Raw genomic sequence first — 19511 nt, forward strand, 5'->3', positions numbered from 1 at the left:
GGTAAGGCTGAAGAAGTCTTCAAGTTATTGCCAACCATTTCCAGTTAAGACACATTGCAGCTATATTTTGCCAACGATGGAGGGGTTCAATATTCACAGTAGAGATGTTAATCAATTGTGTTAGATGGTGTTGGGCTTTTCAGTGCTATATCCAATCATACTCCTGACTTGTGACTTATTGGCTGTATTACCTTTTGGGAATCAATAGATATGCCACTTAAAATAGAATCAACAACCTTAATTTCTGCTTATTCAAATACATTAACATCACCACATTATCCTCCACCCCCCTCTACATAACCAATGATCTGGGATTTAAAAGTTTAACTAGACCAGCAGTAGAAATACGACAAGAGTTAACCAGTGGCTTGGAATTCTATGGAGAGTAACAACTCTTGAAGCACCAAATCTCCCCCTACACCTATGAGGCACAAATTAGGAGTCTGATGAAATACTCTCTACTTGCCCCTCAATAAGCACAGCTGTGACAACACTTAGCAAGTTGATACCATTCGAGCCAAGGTAGCTTGCTTGATCATCATACCATCCAGCAAGCGAAACATCTGCTCCCTCCACCGTTGACACGCTGTGACAGAAGTCTGTATAACAAGATGTATTGCAGCACCATGTCAAGACTCCTTTGGCAGCACCTTGCAAATTCTCAAGCTGTACCATCTAGTAGGACAATGAATTGAAATCTCACCTGTAAATTCCCCTCCAAGCTAAATTTAGAACTGTCTCACTATTTATTCACTGTTGTTGAAATAGAATCCTGGAACCCTTTCCGAGCAGCATACGAATTACTACGGTTCAATAAGCTGGCTTACCACCACCTTCTTCGTAGTAGCACAGTACTACATATGCATGCAGCATAAGCAGCAAGTGATAAACAAAGCTAAGAGACTCCACAACCAACAGAGCCCATCTAAGCTTTACAGTCCTGTTGCATCCAATTGTCAAGTGTGGTGGATAACTAAATAGTTCACTTGAGGAGACTCTGCAAATATTCCTAACCTCAATGATGGGGGAGCCCAGAACATTGGTACGAAAGATGAGACTGAAGCATTTGCAATATTGTCAGCCAGAAGTGCTGCGAGAATGGAGAGATTCACAGCATCACGGATACCAGTCTTCAACTAATTTGATTCACTCCATGTGGTATCAAGAAATGATTGGCGGTACTGGATACCTCAAAAATTATAGTTCCTGACGACATACTGCTATAACATTGAAGACATACACTCGAGAACTTGCTGTTCCCCTAACCAAACTCTTCCAGTACAGGTTTGACCTGTATCAACCTGACAAAAGTGTAAATTTACCCAGATAGCTCCAATACACAGAAAGCAGAACAAGTCCAACCTGGCCTATTATCATCCCGTCAGTGTAGAGTCAGTCATCAGTACAGTAATGGGAGGGGTCAACAACACTACCATCAAACAGCACTTGCTTGGCACTAACCTGATTACTGATGCTCAGTTTGGGTTCTACCAGTGCCACTAGGTTTCTGATCTCATTTCAGCCTTGGTTCAAACATGGTCAAAAGAATTAAGCTCTAGAAAAAAAGATGAGAGTGACTGCCCTTACCATCAAGGCCATATTTGACCAAGTGTGGCATCAAGGAGCTCTGGCAAAACTAATGTCAATGGGAATTAAAGGGGAAAAAATAGCCTCTTGGTTGGAGTCAAATCTGGCATGAAGAAAAATGGCTGTGACTGTAGGAGGTCAGTCACTTCATCTCCAGGACATAGAAATAACAGAAGGAGGAGGCAATTTGGCTCTTCAAGACTGCTCATTCATTCAATATAAACATGATAACAATCCAACTAAATCTCCTGTTCCAATTTTCTCCCCATACCCTTTAACCCTAACAATTGGATGTAACTCCTTCTTGAAAACTTCAATTTTTTTGTGATCAACCACTTTCTGTGGCAGAGAATTCCTCAGGATCACTTGGGAGAAGACAATCCTCCTCATCTCACTGTTAAATGACCTACCGCATATCCTTAAACCGTAATCCCTCATTCTAGACTGCCGAGTTATTAGGAACAAACTTCCTGTGTTTATCATGTCTAGTGATAGAATCTTATAGTTTTCTGTGTCATTTCCCCCCATTCTTCTAATATGGTTCTAACTGATCCAGACTCTCTTCATATGTCAGTCCTGCCGCCCAGGAATTAGGCTGGTACACCTTCATTGCACTCACTCCATAGCCAGAACACCCTTCCTCAGGTCAGGAGACCAACTGTACACATCACCCACACACAGACATTTCTGTTGGAATTCTTAAGGGTAGTGTCCTTGGCCCAACCATCTTCAACGACTTCATCACTGATGGGGTGCACGGTGGCTCAGTGGTTAGCACTGCTGCCTCACAGCACCAGGATCCCAGGTTTGATTCCAGCCTCGGGTGACTCTCTGTGTTGAGTTTGCACATTCTCCCTGTGTCTGTGAGGGTTTGCTCCGGTTTCCTTTCAATATCCAAAGATTGCAGACCAGGTGAATTTGCCATGCTAAATTGCCCAGAGTGTTAGGTGCATTAGTCAGAGAGAAATGGGTCTGGGTGGGTTACTTTTCGGTGGGTCAGTGTGGACAGGTTGGGCCGAAAGGGCCCGTTTCCACGCTGTAGCGAATCTAAAAAAAATTCTACCCTCCATCATGAGGTCAGAACATAGAACATAGAAAAGTACAGCACAGAACAGACCCTTTGGCCCATGATGTTGTGCCGAAGGCTAATCCTAATGTAAAATAAAATAACTTAACCTACACACCCCTCAACTCACTGATATTCATATACATGTTCAGCAATCACTTAAATGTCCCTAATGACTCTGCTTCCACCACCACCGCTGGCAACGCATTCCATGCATTCACAACTCACTGTGTAAAGAACCTACCTCTCACGTCCTCTCTATAGCTTTCTCCTAATACCTTAAAACTATAATGCCTCATGCCAGTGAATCCTGCCCTGGGGAAAAGTCTCTGGCTATTGACACTATCTGTTCCTCTCATTATCTTGTATATCTTAATCATGTCTCCTCTCTTCCTCCTTCTCTCCAGAGAGAGAAATCCGAGCCTATTCAACCTTTCTTCACAAGACAAGCCCTCCAGTCCAGGCAGCATCCTGGGAAACCTTCTTTCCGCCCTCTCCAAAGCCTCTGTATCTTACCTATTGTAAGGTGACCAGAACTGGACGCAATATTCCAAGTGTGGTCTCACCAGGAACTTGTACAGCTGTAGCAAAACCTCACGGCTCTTAAACTCGATCCCCCTGTTAATGAAAGCCAAAACACCATATGCTTTCTTAACAACCCTATCCACTTGAGAAGCAACTTTGAGGGATCTATGTACTTGCACACCCAGATCCCTTTGTTCCTCCACACTGCCAAGAATCCTGTCTTTAATCCTTTATTCAGCATTCAAGTTCGACCTTCCAAAATGCATCACTTTGCATTTATCCAGGTTGAACTCCATCTGCCATTTCTCAGCCCAGCTCTGCATCCTGTCTATGATGCACTGCAGCCTGCAATAGCCCTCGATACTATCAATGGCACCTCCAACCTTAGCGTCATTTGCAAATTTACTCACCCATCCCTCAGCCTCCTCATCCAAGTAATTTATAAAAACTACAAAGAGCAGAGGCCCAAGAACAGAGCTTTGTAGGACCCCACTCAACACTGACCTCCAGGCAGAATACTTTCCATCTGCAACTACTCTCTGCCTTCTGTCAGCCAACTAATTCTGAATTCAGATAGCCAACTCTCCCAGTATCCCATACGTCCTGACTTTATGAATGAACATATCATGGGGAACCTTATCAAATACTTTGCTGAAGTCCACATACACCACATCCACTGCTCGACCTTTGTCGACCTGTCTTGTCACCTCCTCAAAGACCTCAATAAGATTTGTGAAGCATGACCTGCCCCTCACAAAGCCATGCTGACTGCCTTTAATCACACTATGCTTTGCCAAATAGTCATAAATCCTATCCGTCAGAATTCTTTCCAAAACTTTGCTGACCACAGACGTAAGACTGACTGGTCTACAATTGCCAGCGATTTCCCTATTCCCTTTCTTGAAAAGAGGAACAACATTCACCTCCCTCCAATTCTCCAGTATGACTCCCGTAGAGAGTAAGGAGGCAAAGATCTTCACCAGTGGCTTAAAACCTCCTTTCTCGCTTCCCGGAGCAGCCTAAGATAAATCTGGTCTGGCCCTGGGGAATTATCAATCTTAATGTTTTCCAAACTTTCCAGCACATCAACTTCATCAATCTTGATCTGGTCAAGCCTGTATCCCAGCTTCTATAAGTTCTCATTCACAACAAGGTCCCAAAGCAAAAAATTCATTTAGGGATTCCCCTATCTCCTTAGACTCCATGCACAAGTTCCCTACGCTATCCCTGATTGGCCCTACCTTCTCCCTAATCATTCTCTTATTCCTCACGTATGAGTAAAATGCCTTTGGGTTTTCCCTAATCCTTCTTGCCAAGTCTTTTTACTTCCCCCTCCTGGCTCTCCTCAGTCCATTTCTGAGCTCCTTTCTAGCAAGCCTGTAATCCTCTAAGGCTGTGCTAGATCTTTGCTTCCTCCCCCTTACATAAGCTGCCTTCTTCCTTTTGACAAGAAGCTCCTTTGTTCTTGTCATCCAAGGCTCCTTAATCTTACCCCTTCTTACCTGTCTCAGAGGAACAAATTCATGCATCACTCGCAACAACTGCTTCTTAAATAGTCTCCACATGTCTGCTGTGCCCTTTCTGTGGAACAATTGCTCCCAATCTGTACTTGCCAACTCCTACCTGATAGCATCATAATTTCCTTCTCCCCGATTAAATATCTTCCCTTGGTAACTGCTCCTTTTCCTCTCCAAGACTATGGTAAATGTGAGGCAGTTGTGATCACTGTCACCAAAGTGTTCTCCCAACCAGAGATCTGATACCTGTCTGGCTCATTGCTGAGCACCAAATCCAAAATGGCTTCTCCCCTCGTCGGTCTGTCTACAGACTGAGTCAGGAAACCCTCCTGAACACACCTAACAAAAATGTTTCCAATCCAAACCATCTGCACTTAGGAGGTTCCAGTCCATATTGGGAAAATTGAAATCACCCATAACAACAACCCTGCTACATCTGCATTTTTCTAGAATCTGTCCACCTATGAGTTCTTCAATCTCTCTACTGCTATTAGGGGATCTGTAGAAAACCCCCAGTGAGATGGCTGCATCCTTGCTGTTCCTAACTTCTACCTGTACTGACTCAGTATGCAAACCTTCCTCAACAATGTTCATTTCTGTAGCTGTGATGCACTCTCTGATTAGCAATGCTGCACCCCCTCCTCTTTTTCCACCTTCCCTGTTCTTTATAAATGTTCTAAACCATGGAAGCAACCATTCCTGCCCCTGTAAAACCCACATCTCCATTATGGCCACAACATCGTAGCCCCAAGTACTGATCCATGCTCTAAGTTCGTCACTCTTATTTCTGGCACTTCTTGTGTTAAAGCAGATACACTTTAACTGATTCCTTTGTTTCATCGTGTGAGAATGTTTCCTGATAGATTCACTACATCCTGTCACTGCCCCATCTGCAACTGCCCCCCTCTCAGATATGCAGCTCTGATTCCCACCCCTCTGGACTTGGAATATTTGATGAAGACTACACAACATTCAGTGTCTTTTGTGACTCCTCAGATTTTGAAACATCCTGATTCCATATACAAGCAAAACCTGGACAATATCAGACTTGGCTGATAAGTGAAAATGTCAGGAACCTACCATCCAACAAGACAAAATCTAGCCAGGTCTCCTTGATGTCCAATTACATTACATTTTGAATTGAACTGTCATCACTTCATGGGATTTTCTATCTCAACTCCCCTCTGCAGTCCCCATAACCACAGATGATTGTTTTTAACAAGTTTGATTCAATCCATGTGATACCATACAACAGCTGAAGATACAAGATACCGCAAAGGCTATGGGCCCTGACAACATCTTGGCTCTAGTCTTGAAAACATGTTGAACTCTAGCCTAACAGTCCCACTGCAACTACAATACTAAACACTTAATCGACTTTTTAAATAATTGTCCAGTATTGTCCTCTCTATAAAGACAAGGATAAATATAATTTGTCATTGTGTACCCATTCACTTTCTCTTGATCATCAGTAAAGTAGTGGAGAGTGTCATTGACTACTAACTGGCACTCAAATGACAATTAAGTGCTCAGCAATGCTCAGTTTGTGCTCTGTCAGGAATACTTAGCTCCTAACTTTATTATAGGCTTGGTCCACATGTGGAAAGTAAGATGTGAAATGACAGTGATTGTTCTTGACTTCAAGGAAACATTTGACTGATTTTGACGTCATGCAAAACTCACAATTTGAATCAGGAGGAACTACTTTATTTACTTAGAGTCATACTTAGCACAAAGGTAAATGGTTGTTGTTATTGGAAGTCAGTCACCTCTGGAGAAGGTAGGACTGGAACCCAGACCTCCTGGCTCAGAGATAGAGACATTGCCATTGTACCACAAGAGCCCCATGAGTTCCATCGTAATAGCCTATATACAAAACTGTTTCATTAATTGTCTACCCTCCAATACAAGATTAGAAATGAAGATATTCACTGGTGATGGAATAGTGTTCAGAACCATACTGATATGGTCCATGTCCATATGTAGCAGGACCTAAACAACATTCCACTTGGCCTACATGGCAAGTAATGTTTCCACCAGACAGTGCAAGGCAGTGAATATCTCCAACAAGAGAGAATTTAGTTTTTTACAGTTCATAGTCAATAGCATTACGAGCACTGAATCATTCATTATTAATATGCTATGTGTTACTTAACTGAACCAGCCATGTAAACTGCATACTGACAACAGCAGGTCAGAGAAATGCAATGAATAACTCATTTCCTGGATCCCCACAGCTTCTCCAAACTCTGCAAGCCACTAGTCAGGATTGCAGTGGAATACACTCTTTTCGACTTTAGAGGGGGATACAGCTCCAACAACACCCAAAATCTTACCCCTTCCAAGACAATTGGTACCTCTTCTACCACTTTCAATATTACTTCCTTCCAATATCAATGCATACTGGCAGCAGTGTGTACTCTTTACAAGATGCAATAAAGGAAATCATCAAAGTCGCTCTAATACTACTTCCCAAACTTTGCAATTAAGGAGAGTGTTTACATGGGAACAGCATCACCTAAAAGCTCTCCTGCATGTGACACACCATCCTGACTTGGAATCAAAGACCTTTTGGAATGAAAAGCAAATGTTTAGCCTAGTTAGGAAAGGCAGGAGACAAACAACAGGAGCATATTCTAATCTGCAGGATGTGACAAGGAGTGTCTGGCAATTATCCTTCTTGAAGCTTCAGCAATTCAGCAATAATGACAGATGACAAGAGAGAAAACCATGTGAAAATTTGTTAATGACACAAAGATAGGCAGCATTATAAGCAGTGTAGATGGAAGCATAAAATTGATCACTCATAGAATGTGGTAACACTGGCTGGGCCAACATTTATTGCCTATCTCTACTTGTTCTTGGGAAGATAGTGGTGAGCTGTCCTTTTGAACCACTGCAGTCCACATCCTGTAGATAGATCCACAATGCTGTTAGGGAGGGAATCCCAGGATTTTGACCAATATTAACCAGATGAAGTAAATAGAAAAAGCCATGGCAATATTGCTTCAATACAGGCAAATGTGAAGTCATCCACTTTGGGCCTAAAAGAAGACTAGAGCAGGATATATCCTACATGGTGAAAAGTTAATATGTGGAAGAACAAAGAGACTTGGAAGTGGGAGTTGAAGGGTGGGTGAGGGGTGTCCATGTATATATATTCAAAATGTTATGAAAAGGTGCAGAAAATAATTAAAAGATCAAGCAAAATGTTGGCCTTTATAACTAGTAGATAACAGTGTAAGTGGATAGAAGCTTTGCTACAAAGTCTCGTATTGTGACTCGCTCTGGACAAAATAACTAATTGAGGATACATTGGAATGACAGACTGAATGTCGGGGTGAAATTTCCAAAAAAAGCTGGGGCTGGATTAGTGGATATTTTGGAGGTTAAATATTTAATTAAATTTTTGAGGATATTAAGAGGAGTTTAGAGGATAGAAACTATTTCTGTTCATAGGGAAGAGAGGACAAGAGGATTTAATCTGAAAATTAGAGGGAACAATTTGAGGAATCATTTCAGAAAATAAGTTAATAAACACTTCCATTTGCAAAGGGTAGTAGAAATTTGTAACTCTTGCACAAATGGCAACTGATGTCAATTTTAAGTTTAGAAATGTGACTGATAGATATATTCTTCTCTTGGGTATTCAGGGATATGGGCAAAATGGCATCCTCCTGTTTCTCTGTTCCAGGGATGTAACTTGTCCTGAATGAGAAATGGGAAATACATGAAGCCAGACAAAGCAGAGGGACAGAAGGACAAGGAAGGCAACCAACCATGCTACTCCCCATGTTGTAGATAAATAAATTATTTGCATGGGTATCTCCGAGAAATCTTTCAGCCTTTCCTTTGTTCCCTGAGCAATCCTGGAATGTACTACTCTGAGTCAGTCAGTGCACACTACACCTTCACAATAAAAAATTCCGTCTCCCCAAGAAGCCTGCTGTAAAAACTCTACTAGTCTATACTATAGCCCTAGTCTATAACCCCTTCCCAGTTTCTCTGTCCTCCCAATTAGAAGATGCACAAAAATGCTCACCTCCTCTCCCCAGCCCACTTAAAATCTGCCTGGCCTCTGATAAAAATAGGCTATAACATTTCTGCCTGCTTCTATTTGCATCCATTGGAAGTTAGTTTTCGACCACATAATCCAGATGAGACTTGGATTTGTACAGAAGCAATTTTGTACGTTAAAAGAATCATTTAGGGGCCAGGAACCGTATGGTTCATTTCTGCCCCATTTCTAATTGACCTTCAGAAAGAATCAATGAACTGCTGCATTGAACATCTGCTGTTCATCTAGAATAAATACATGCACAGTGCAGTTAGAAATTGCAAATCGTAACTGTTAATTGTTTTATCAAAGCACCCTAACAATTATTTACCTTTTTATTTGCCTGTAAAAATGATTCTGAGTCTAATAGCATTGAATTATGAGGACTGGCTGGATAGACTAGGCTTATATTCTAAACACAGATTCATAGGATGATCAGATTGAAATGTTAGGTCATTTTTGAAATTGATAGAATTGATGGAAGGAAAATATAAATTGATTTCGATTCCACAACTAAAAGCAAAACGTTAAAATTAAAGTTCAGCCTTTCAGGGATGATGTCAGGAAGCACCTCTTCAATGTTGTGGAATTCTGAAGCTACCATGCCAAGTTTGAAGACCAGAGCTCCCTAATGCCAGGAACAGTGGCATTGAATGGAAACCCAATCAATTTCCTGAACATCAAGGAGTATGATTCCAATAATGTATAGGTAATATGCAATGCTCGTTCCATAACTCTCCATGTATACTGGTGTAAGCTGGAAACTGCCAGCAATCATGTGTACCTAAGTAGAAAGCAATGCTTGCATTGCTGATTATGTTATGACTCCCACAGCACCAAGATAAACAGTGAAGAATAGATATAATGAGAACTTATCACCCTAGGCTTGTAAATAGAAGAGAAAGGTCTGAACGGCAAGATCCATTTTTGGAGAAATCGAGGGAAGAGCTTCACAAATTAACATAGCTCACTATATGTCTTTAGAATGGGGCTTTCCTTCTATCAGTATACAAGGAAGGAACAAACGTCCCATCATTTAATCATGCGTAGGTTAATGAGGAAGGAGATGAAGTCACTCTGAGATCTAAGGTCACTCCAGGAAAGCTACTGCCAGTAACTCATTATCGATACTTGTTTACAATAAATTGGATTCATTATGTTTACAAAATGCATTTTCCTCTGCTTATGCTTTCTGTTTTCCAGTATTGCCCCACTGACTACTACACCTCAAATCAAGAAATGTTTGACCATTTTAGGGAGAGATGTGCCTGTAAACTTGTAATCAAAAATACAAGAGTTCAGATGCTCCCAATAGAAAATGCAAGGCTACTCAAATAATTTTCCAATTTATTTACATTCAAGTCTCAGAACTACCTTCTTTTATATCATAGAATGTCAGAATTATAGAAATGTTACAGTGCAGAAGGAGACCACTTGGCCCATCACACCAGTACTGGCTCTCCATCATGACTTAGTGCCATTCTCCTGCCTTTTTGCCATACCCTTGTACTTCTTACCACAGTCTTTATGCCTTGCGTTTGAAATATTGTTTTCTTGAGATTGTGTCTTGCTTACTTCAATGTGGCACTCACTATGTTGGAAGTTAAAAGTTTGAAATTGATTTTTTTTAGCTGGAGATGTATAGCATTGAGGTGACATTAAATTCAGTGAAGTTGATGCCTTTGAAGCTTATAATTGGCTTGGTGACTTGATAATTGTCCAATCATCCCTCATAAATGGGGAACACTTGGGTCACTCATCCAAGAGAGCACAGTGTCCATAAATAACATGCTTGCAACCCCATAATTCTGGCCAATCATTCAATGGGTAACAAGCAGGAGGAAAAATTAACTCTAAAAAACCCTGGAACTGTAAATGTATCATACAAGAACAAAACAGAAGTAATTGTGACTCCCATTCCAATGGCTACAACTGCGCTAGATCTGTATCCTGGAAACCTTATATCTGTAGCTCTCAATTAGATGGCCTCACATGAGTAAAAGTCTTCACAGCCCCACAACTTTCCTTCATTTGCAAATTATGGGTAGTGAATGGAAATACAGGGGAACCATCTCCACTGGCTATGTTGCTGCTGTATCATTTGCATTTACAGATAATATTCCTGAGATCCAGATACCTTGCTATGAATGATAGGTGTTGGATGTAGATTTGCTCACTGAGCTGGAAGGTTCGGTTTCAGCTGTTTCGTCACCATACTAGGTAACATTATCAGTGAGCCTCCGGATGAAGCACTGGTGGTATGCCCCACTTTATCTTTGTGTTTAGGTTTCCCTGGGTTGGTGACATCATTTTCTGTGTCATTTCCTGTTCTTTTTCTCAGGAGTGGTAAATGGGATACAAGTCAATGTGTTTGTGATCAAGTTCTGGTTGGAATGCCATGCTTCTAGGAATTCTTGCGCATGTCTCTGTTTGGCTTGATCTAGAATGGACGTGTTGGGCCAGTTGAAGTGGTGTCCTTCCTCATCTGTATGTAAAGATACTAGTAAGAGTGGGTCATGTCTTTTTGTGGCTAGTTGAGGTTCATGTATCCTGGTGGCTAGTTTTCTGCCTGTTTGTCCAATGTAGTGTTTGTTACAGTTCTTGCAAGATATTTTGTAAATGGCAATTTAAATGTTTTGCTTGTTGTCTGTATAGGGTCCTTCAATTTCATTAGCTGCTGTTTTAGTGTGTTGGTGGGTTTGTGGGCTACCTATGATGCCAAGAGGTCTGAGTCAGTGATATCACTGAGTCTTCCTGAGTGAATGTATTACAGTAAGTTCACAAGATATGAATCAAGATGGTTCAAATGAAGCAGGTACCATGGCTGAAGAGATGAAGGTGCCAATTTGCTATTTGGACAATGTCCCAGTTACCCCTGCGAATTATTTAAAAGATATCAAAGAAATTAAATGGGAAAATGGGGAACACTCAATATCGAAATTAACAACAGTTATAATGTCTGAAACTATGGTCGGGAATTTTCTTACACTTTCTGCTGCTGTGCAGTAGCCTCTTAAGTGTCACTGAATCCTTCAGCTCCAGTGTTGTTTAGTAAAATGGAGGATGTCATTCTGAAAGTCAGACTGTACTGACCCATGAGACTGAAAGGAAATATTTAGACGCTGGTGCAGAGAAGAGCTGGTCTCCAGCATTGCAGATCGACTTTGTTGAAAAGAAGAAGGAAACCTGGCTGCCGCAGTAATAGGTGGGAATTGTGGAGAGTATTAAATACATTCAACTGGCATGGGAAAAGATAAATTCAGGCATTGCCTCAAAGTAAACTTTGGTAGGAGGATAAGGGTACATAGATTCAAATCTACCTGAAGTCAGGAACATCTTATAGAAAGTGTGGCCAACCTTTAGGGTGGCACAGTGGTTAGCACTGCTGCCTCACAGCGCCAGGGTGCCAGGTTTGATTCCAGCCTCAGGCAAGTGTCGGTGTGGAGTTTGCACATTCTCCTCGTGTCTGTGTGGGTTTCCTCCCACAGTCTAAAGATGTGCAGGTCAGGTGAATTGACCATGTTAAGTTTCGCATAGTGTTAGGTGCATTAGTCTGAGGGAAATGGGTCTGGCTGGATTACTCTTTGGAGGTCAGGTTGGGTTGAAGGGTCTGTTTCCGCACTGTAGGAAATCTAATCTAATTTTAGAAAGAATATCAGACAGAACACTTCAGGGTGGAAGCATTTAAATCAAGGACCATCGTTGTGATAGAAAGCTATGAGTTTTCTTAAAATGTATTTATCTTAATATCATGTAGTCAACTGGCTAAAAATTCACCCCTTTAAGAAAGTTCTTTTTTAAATCAAAGGGTCAATATTTTTGACAAGTATCTAGTCAAGAAAGTAGGAAGCTAAGTGATAGCCCCAACAGTCAGCTCAGCCAAAGGTCTCTGAAAATATCTAGGCTAATATTATAATTGAAAAAATGTTACAAATTTAAAACAAAAGGGAGAAAATTAAGTTTAGAGAATGAAGCCAAGATGTGAAAGTTGCTTAGTTTTCATTTTAGCTATTAAGATTAATTATTTGAATTGCATTTTTATTGCTTTATTAATATAACATCATGTCATATTCTCTGAGCTATTTCCTTAATTGGTTAACACAGTTAGATTGGAGTTCCCTGAAACTTTCACCACTTCAAATGTAAACTGTATAACAAGATGACAGAAAATGAACATGTTAATTGAGATGAATAAAAGATAAGAATCTAAAACTATTCTCTTTTCTATTGAAGCTGCTATGCCAACAATACGGGCCACGTGGTCACCTTGCTTCCATTCATGGGAATGAATACAACCAGTTTATTCAAAATCTAATTAAGACGAAGGACCAAACACAACCTGAAACCTGGATTGGTCTCAGTGATTGCTATCAGGTAAAGTTACCTTATGTCTTTCAGGGCAGAATTTTTAAGGGTCTGAGCAATGTGGAGATGTTGAGATTTGTGGCAGTATCCGATGAGAAATCTGTGAGGTCCGTCTAATGTTGGGAGCATCTCACTCCATCTTTTATGAATTTGACAAGCAGTGTGATGAGTTTCTCACTTGGCAGCAGCAAGTTGTCAGTTCAGAGAGAATACTGCTCATTAAATGCCTTATTATCAGCCCAAATCACCTCATTAAGTTTTCTAACTCACCAAACATGTCTAACAAGCTAGACTTTGAGAAAACTCAGCATGGAAATCAGAGCACGTATCTAGCAGCTTCAGCTCGCCACTTACCCCAAATGGCCTCCATACAACCAAACATCATTGCAGGGCATGATCCATGGGCACCAGCAGTTTCATTGGCATTGGCACGCAGTTAGCTCTGCCAGACCGTGCTGGTACCTCTCCAATCCACTGGCAGGTTGCTTAGAAAGTATAGAGTTAAGTTGCAGGGCACACCAGTAATTAGCATTGAAAAGCTGCAGCAGAGACACTACCTGTGTAGTGAACTGGACAAAACTGCATCTCAGACTGCTTGCTTGATCGCTTAGCACTTGCAGAATTAGCACCTGCCTGCATGCTTGCAGCATCTCTGCCATGCCATGCCATGACTTTCCTTTCCTGTTAGCACATTGGGCTTCCGGCAGAGCCAAAGGCTATCAGTGCTCCCATATTGAGATGCCCTTTAGCCTAGATGCACAGAAAGGCTGCTTGTCTGTAAGAGTGGAGTGGGGTTTGGGTGGGACAACACCTTGATGTATATAGCACATGGAGTCATCAATCGAACACATGTGCTAGCTGCCTGCTTGACAAACACACTGCATATTTTCCAACCAAATTTACATATTGAGAAGTAATGTGTGCTCGTCTTCATTATAGCCAACTGGTGAGATGGGTGCATTGATGGAAAGGGTATCCTAGCACCATTGGTCAGGGAGATAATTGCACATCATCCAAGGACTTGGCCACCATCAATGGCCCAGTTAGGATGGGCAGATTCAGGGGTAGATCTTGTCTCCCACTAACCAGTAAGGTACCTGGACCCTCAAACGCACTAGGTAACATTGCTGGGATTTCTGGGATTGGGCAGCAATAGCTGTCAGTGGAATTGTATATCATCAGTTAGGGAACTGCAAAGACAGTGGTCTGGCTCTGATCAGCCATGCCTAGGGACTGCTTCTTGAAGTTGGTCAGAAGTCTGAGGTGAATACAATCCTGGGAATCTATTTGTTGTTTGCTCAGGAATGTAAAAATGGGGTCTGTAGGAGCAGGAAAGGGGTCATTGCCAAAAGGAATCAAAGTTGAGGCATTAGTGGAGGTGGGGACATGGATGGTGTTGGGGATGGAGGTGATAGTGAGGATATGCTGAAATGGGACCTGAGGGCCACAGTAGTGAGAGACCTCTGGCTGTGACAGCCATGTTGAACTTCTATGTTATTGGCTCCTTCCAGGGACAGACAGGTGACCTGTGTGATCTCCCAGTTGGGTACCCACAAATACATCAGGACAATGTCTGATGTGATCAGCGCACGGAAAGACTATATCACAACACTGCAGAATTCATCAACAGGAAGGGGCTTTACTCCAATAATGTGTTGATAATCTGTGTTCACCATTCCCACTTCCTTGGGAATATGTGCCCACTACCCTGGCAGCTGCCATGACACATAAATCCTGAAGCTGGTGCATTTGAGGGTCCAGGTACCTTACAAGAATAGTTATGGGGAGACAAGAGCTACCTGCTGTGATCTTGGCTCATGATACTATTGTGTAGAACTGTGATGCAGAGGAGCATTTGGCTGGTGATGATATGCTTCCACTGTCTGGTGTGGGGGCATATTCCAGACAGAGTTTGATGAACCATTGTAGCGTGCTATTTTCTGCTCAACTGGAGCAGTCAAAAAGTTGATATGCTGGGTGCTGAGGAACAGTCTTCTGAGAAGGAGGTATGAGAACACTGGGGAAGAGCAAGTTGTTATTGTCCATGACAGAGTTCAGCTGTAAGCATCACAAGCCAGACAGAGCCCCATTGACACCCACTTTCAGTAGAAGAAAACTGGAGGACAGCAGGTAATCACAAAATGTACAATATTTATTGTTCATGATGCCAGAATTTGGTTTACATTGTTGGTATCATCGTCAGCATCTATAAGTTTTGTTTGTGTCATTTTGCTGTCATAGAGTCATACAGCACAGAAACAGACTCTTCTCTCCAACCAGTCCATGCTGAACATAATCCCAAACTAAACTAGTCTCACCTGCCTGCACCTGGCCCACATTCCTCCTAACCTTTCCTATTCATGTATCTATTCAAATGTCCTTTGAATGTTGTAATTGTACTCACACCCACCACTTTCTAGGGAAGTTAATTCTGCATGTGAACCACCCTCTGTGTAAAACTTTTGTCTGTTATGTCCTTTTTAAATCTCTCTCGATTCACCTTAAAAACTCACCCCCTAGTTCAAATCTCCCATCCTAGGGAAAGACAACTACCTGCAATTCTATCTGTACCTCTCATGATTTTATAAACTTCTGGCAGATCGTCTCTCAACCTTCTATGCTCCAGTGAAAAATGTCCCAGCCCATCCAACCTTTCTTGATAACTCAAACTTCCTATATGCGGCAATATCCTGGTAAAGGACATCTGACTAATGGGAGATGTTCAAGAATGTGATGATGAGAGTTCAAAAGAATTTTGTTCCTGTTAAAGTGAAGGGTAAAGCTGATAAGATTAAGGAACAATGGATGAATAAAGATATTGAGGTTCTAGTCAAGAATAAAATAGAATCTTATTTATAATATGGATAATTTGGTTCAATTGAACCTCTTAATATTTATAAACAGTCTCGGGGCATTCTTAAGAGATAAATCAGGAAGGCAAAGAGGGAGTATGAGATAGCATTGGCAGATAAGGTTCAGCATAATCCAGAGAAATTCTATAAATACCTTAACAGCAAGGGGGTAACTAGATAGTGGGTAAGGCCTCTTAAAGATCAAGGAGGTTGTCTTTGTGTTGAATCTCAGGAGATGGGAGAGATATTAAATAAATATTTTGCCTTAGGTTTTACTGAGGGGAAAGAACTGGAGTCCAGAGAATGCAGAGAAATGAACTTTGATGTTTGAAAAATAGTTCACATTACAGAAGAGGAAGTTCTGGAGGTCTTAAAGATTATAAAGGTGGATAGATCTCCAGGACTTGGTCTAATGTATCCCAGAATGGTGTGGGAACTAAGGCAGGAAGTTAAGAGACCCCCTTGCTGTCTCTAAACAAAAGCTTATGCGTGGACAGTGACAAGCTGCAGGTTGAAACTGCACAGTGGGTCAGAGTAGTGCTGAATTAGAGGACCCTGTGCTGTACCTGTCCTGATGTTTTCATTTTAAAAGTGCAAAGGAGGCTTTATTTTCAATTCAAAAGAGTAGAGCAAGCTTTACTTTCAGTTGAAAAGAGTAGCGGCTGTGCAGAAGGGGTATAGCTATGAATGAGAAAAGAGAGTGGTGTGGTGGTTGAACAGTGACAAGGGTGAAAGAAAAGGGATGTTTGTGTGAGGGAATGACAGTCATATGCCATGGGCAGTGTGACTTTGTGGTTGCTGTGTCATGAGGTTGCTAGTTGTGGGGGGTGGGGAAGGGACAACAACACTTGCTGACATTTGTCCAGGTGCACAATGACCTTAGGGGGTACGTGGGACGTGGGTCTTTTGGTGGATAGCTGCTGATTGTTGTGTTGTTCTGGGAATGGTGACTAATAAGATGAAATCAGATGTGATGGATGCCACAAGAGTGGGCTAGGTAAGGCGCGGTTGGTAAGTTACAGCAAAAACCTTACTAGGCATTATAGCAGAAATTTGTCCAAGAAACTCAACATAACTTGGATTTAGCTAAAAGCAAGTAAGATCAGCAAATAGACCATAGACTTTTTGAATCAACACCATCATAAAGAACACTTAATAGCTTCACCTCAAATTCTGTTTTTTTTTAACCAAGGCTTTCACCCATTTAAAATAAACTTTTCAAGTTGCAAGCTTCTTTCCTGGATACATAGAAATTAAAGTAATAATGAAATTTCTCATACAGGAGGGTCTTTTCATGTGGAGTGATGGGTCGCTATCAGATTTCACACAATGGAAGGAAGGCCAGCCTGACAATTTGGAAGAAAATGAGGACTGTGTGCACATCAATTCTAAAGGTATGCTGGCATTTTAAGTTGCATTTCAAATATACCATCATGCAAATAAATTTCAGATACAATGAGAAACTGACTGTAACACTGAAACAATGGGGCCATGTTTTATTGTGTGATGGCAGACTTATATTCAGAAATAACTCTGTTGGATAGGTTGACTTTATGTCTATTGGGATAGAGGTTATGTGTTTCCAATAACTATTTATAAGTCTAAAATAGGTGACTGAAACGCCATGTTGCAGGTTTCTCATCCATAATAAGTTAGGATGTAATTACATTTGGTTGGAATCCCACCTGGCACAAAGGGAGATGGTTGTGGCTGTTGAGCGTTGGTCATCGCAGTTCCAAGATATCTCTGCAGGTGTTCCTCAGGGTAGAGTCCAACCATCTTACGCCTCTTCATCAATGACCTTACCTCCTTCATAAGGTCAGAAGTGGCATTGTTTGCTGATGATTGGACAATGATCTGCACATTCATGACTCCACAGATGCTGCAGCAGTCCATATCTGTGTAATGGACAGCGAAGAGGGTTACCTCAGATTATAACAAGATCTGGACCAGATGGGCCAATGGGCTGAGAAGTGGTAGATGGAGTTTAATTCAGATAAATGTGAGGTGCTGAATTTTGGGAAAGCAAATCTTAGCAGGACTTATACACTTAATGGTAAGGTCCTAGGGAGTGTTGCTGAACAAAGAGACCTTGGAGTGCAGGTTCATAGCTCCTTGAAAGTGGAGTCGCAGGTAGATAGGATAGTGAAGAAGGTGTTTGGTATGATTTCCTTTATTGGTCAGAGTATTGAGTACAGGAGTTGGGAGGTCATGTTGCGGCTGTACAGGATATTGGTTAGCCCTGGGGTTGGGGAGTCCAGGACTAGAGGGCATAGATTTAGGGTGAAAGAAGAAAGATATAAAAGAGACCTAAGTGGCAACTTTTTCACTCAAGGAGTGGTGCGTGTGTGAAATGAGCTGCCAGAGGATGTGGTGGAGGCTGGTACAATTGCAACATTTAAGAGGCATTTGGATGGGTATATGAATAGGAAGGGTTTAGAGGGATATGGGCCGGGTGCTGACAGGTGGGACTAGATTGGGTTGGGATATCTGGTCGGCATGGACAGGTTGGAACGAAGGGTCTGTTTCCATGCTGTACATCTCTATGACTCTATGATTCTATCTATATGCAGCACTCTGGACAATATCCAGGCTTGTGCTTACAAGTAACAAGTAACATTTGAGCCATACCAATGCTAGGCAATCACCATTTCCAACAAGAGAGAATCAAACTATCACCTTGGCATTCAATGGCATTACCAACACTGAATTCCCTTCAGTCATCATCCTGGGAGTTACAATTCCTGGAAACTGAACTAGATTATCTATGTAGATACTATAGCTACAAAAGTAGGTCATAAGCTAGGAATCTTGTTGGGAGTCATGTCCTCACTCCCTAGGACCTTTCTACAATCTACAAAGCACAAGTGAGGATTGTGATGGAAGACTCCCCACTTGTCTGGTTGAATGCCGCTCTAACACCACTCAAGAAGTTTGACACCATCCAAGAAACAACTATTCACTTGAGAGGCACCACATCCACAAAAATCCATTCCCTCCACCCCAGTCGCAGCAATTTGTACCATTTGCAACAATTCACTGAGGCTCCTTAGACAGCAATATCCAACCCCACAACTACTTCCCCTAGAAGGACAAGGTCAGAAGATATGCCACCACCTACAAGTTCTACTTCAAGTCACTCAGCATCCAGACTTGAAATGAAGCACTGTTCCTTCAATTTACTGGGTCAAAATCATGGAACACCTCCCTAATGGCATTGCTTAATGGCATTGTGGATTGTATTGGTTCAGGAAGGCAGCTCACCCTAACCTTCTTGAAAACAACTAGGGACCAGTAATAATTGTTGGCCAGCCAGTGATGCCCACATCCTATGAATGAATGATGAATTAATTAATTTAACAAATCCCTGTAGACCCAACTCGGACTGGTGCTAAATAATCTTATCTTCATCAATCCCAGGAACACCATGGCAACACTGCAATTCAATCCAGTTGCAGTTTTTAGATGTGTGAAAGAAAGCGAGATGGTAGACCACTGAGGCATCTACTGTTTGAGATAATTCCAGGTTATCCATGCTAACT

General features: G+C 41.7%; 1 protein-coding gene across 1 annotated transcript in view; it reads left to right on the plus strand.

The window, feature by feature from the left end:
- LOC140458096 (uncharacterized) overlaps positions 1 to 19511 on the plus strand; it is a 58470-nt gene that overhangs the window by 35980 nt on the left and 2979 nt on the right. The window contains exons 4-5 of the mRNA XM_072552165.1: positions 12986 to 13126; positions 17252 to 17363. Of these exons, the coding sequence (XP_072408266.1) occupies positions 12986 to 13126; positions 17252 to 17363 (253 nt within the window). The remainder of the gene's footprint in view (positions 1 to 12985; positions 13127 to 17251; positions 17364 to 19511) is intronic.

Source organism: Chiloscyllium punctatum, chromosome 32, assembly GCF_047496795.1.
Source record: "Chiloscyllium punctatum isolate Juve2018m chromosome 32, sChiPun1.3, whole genome shotgun sequence".
Classification (NCBI taxonomy): Eukaryota; Metazoa; Chordata; class Chondrichthyes; order Orectolobiformes; family Hemiscylliidae; genus Chiloscyllium; species Chiloscyllium punctatum.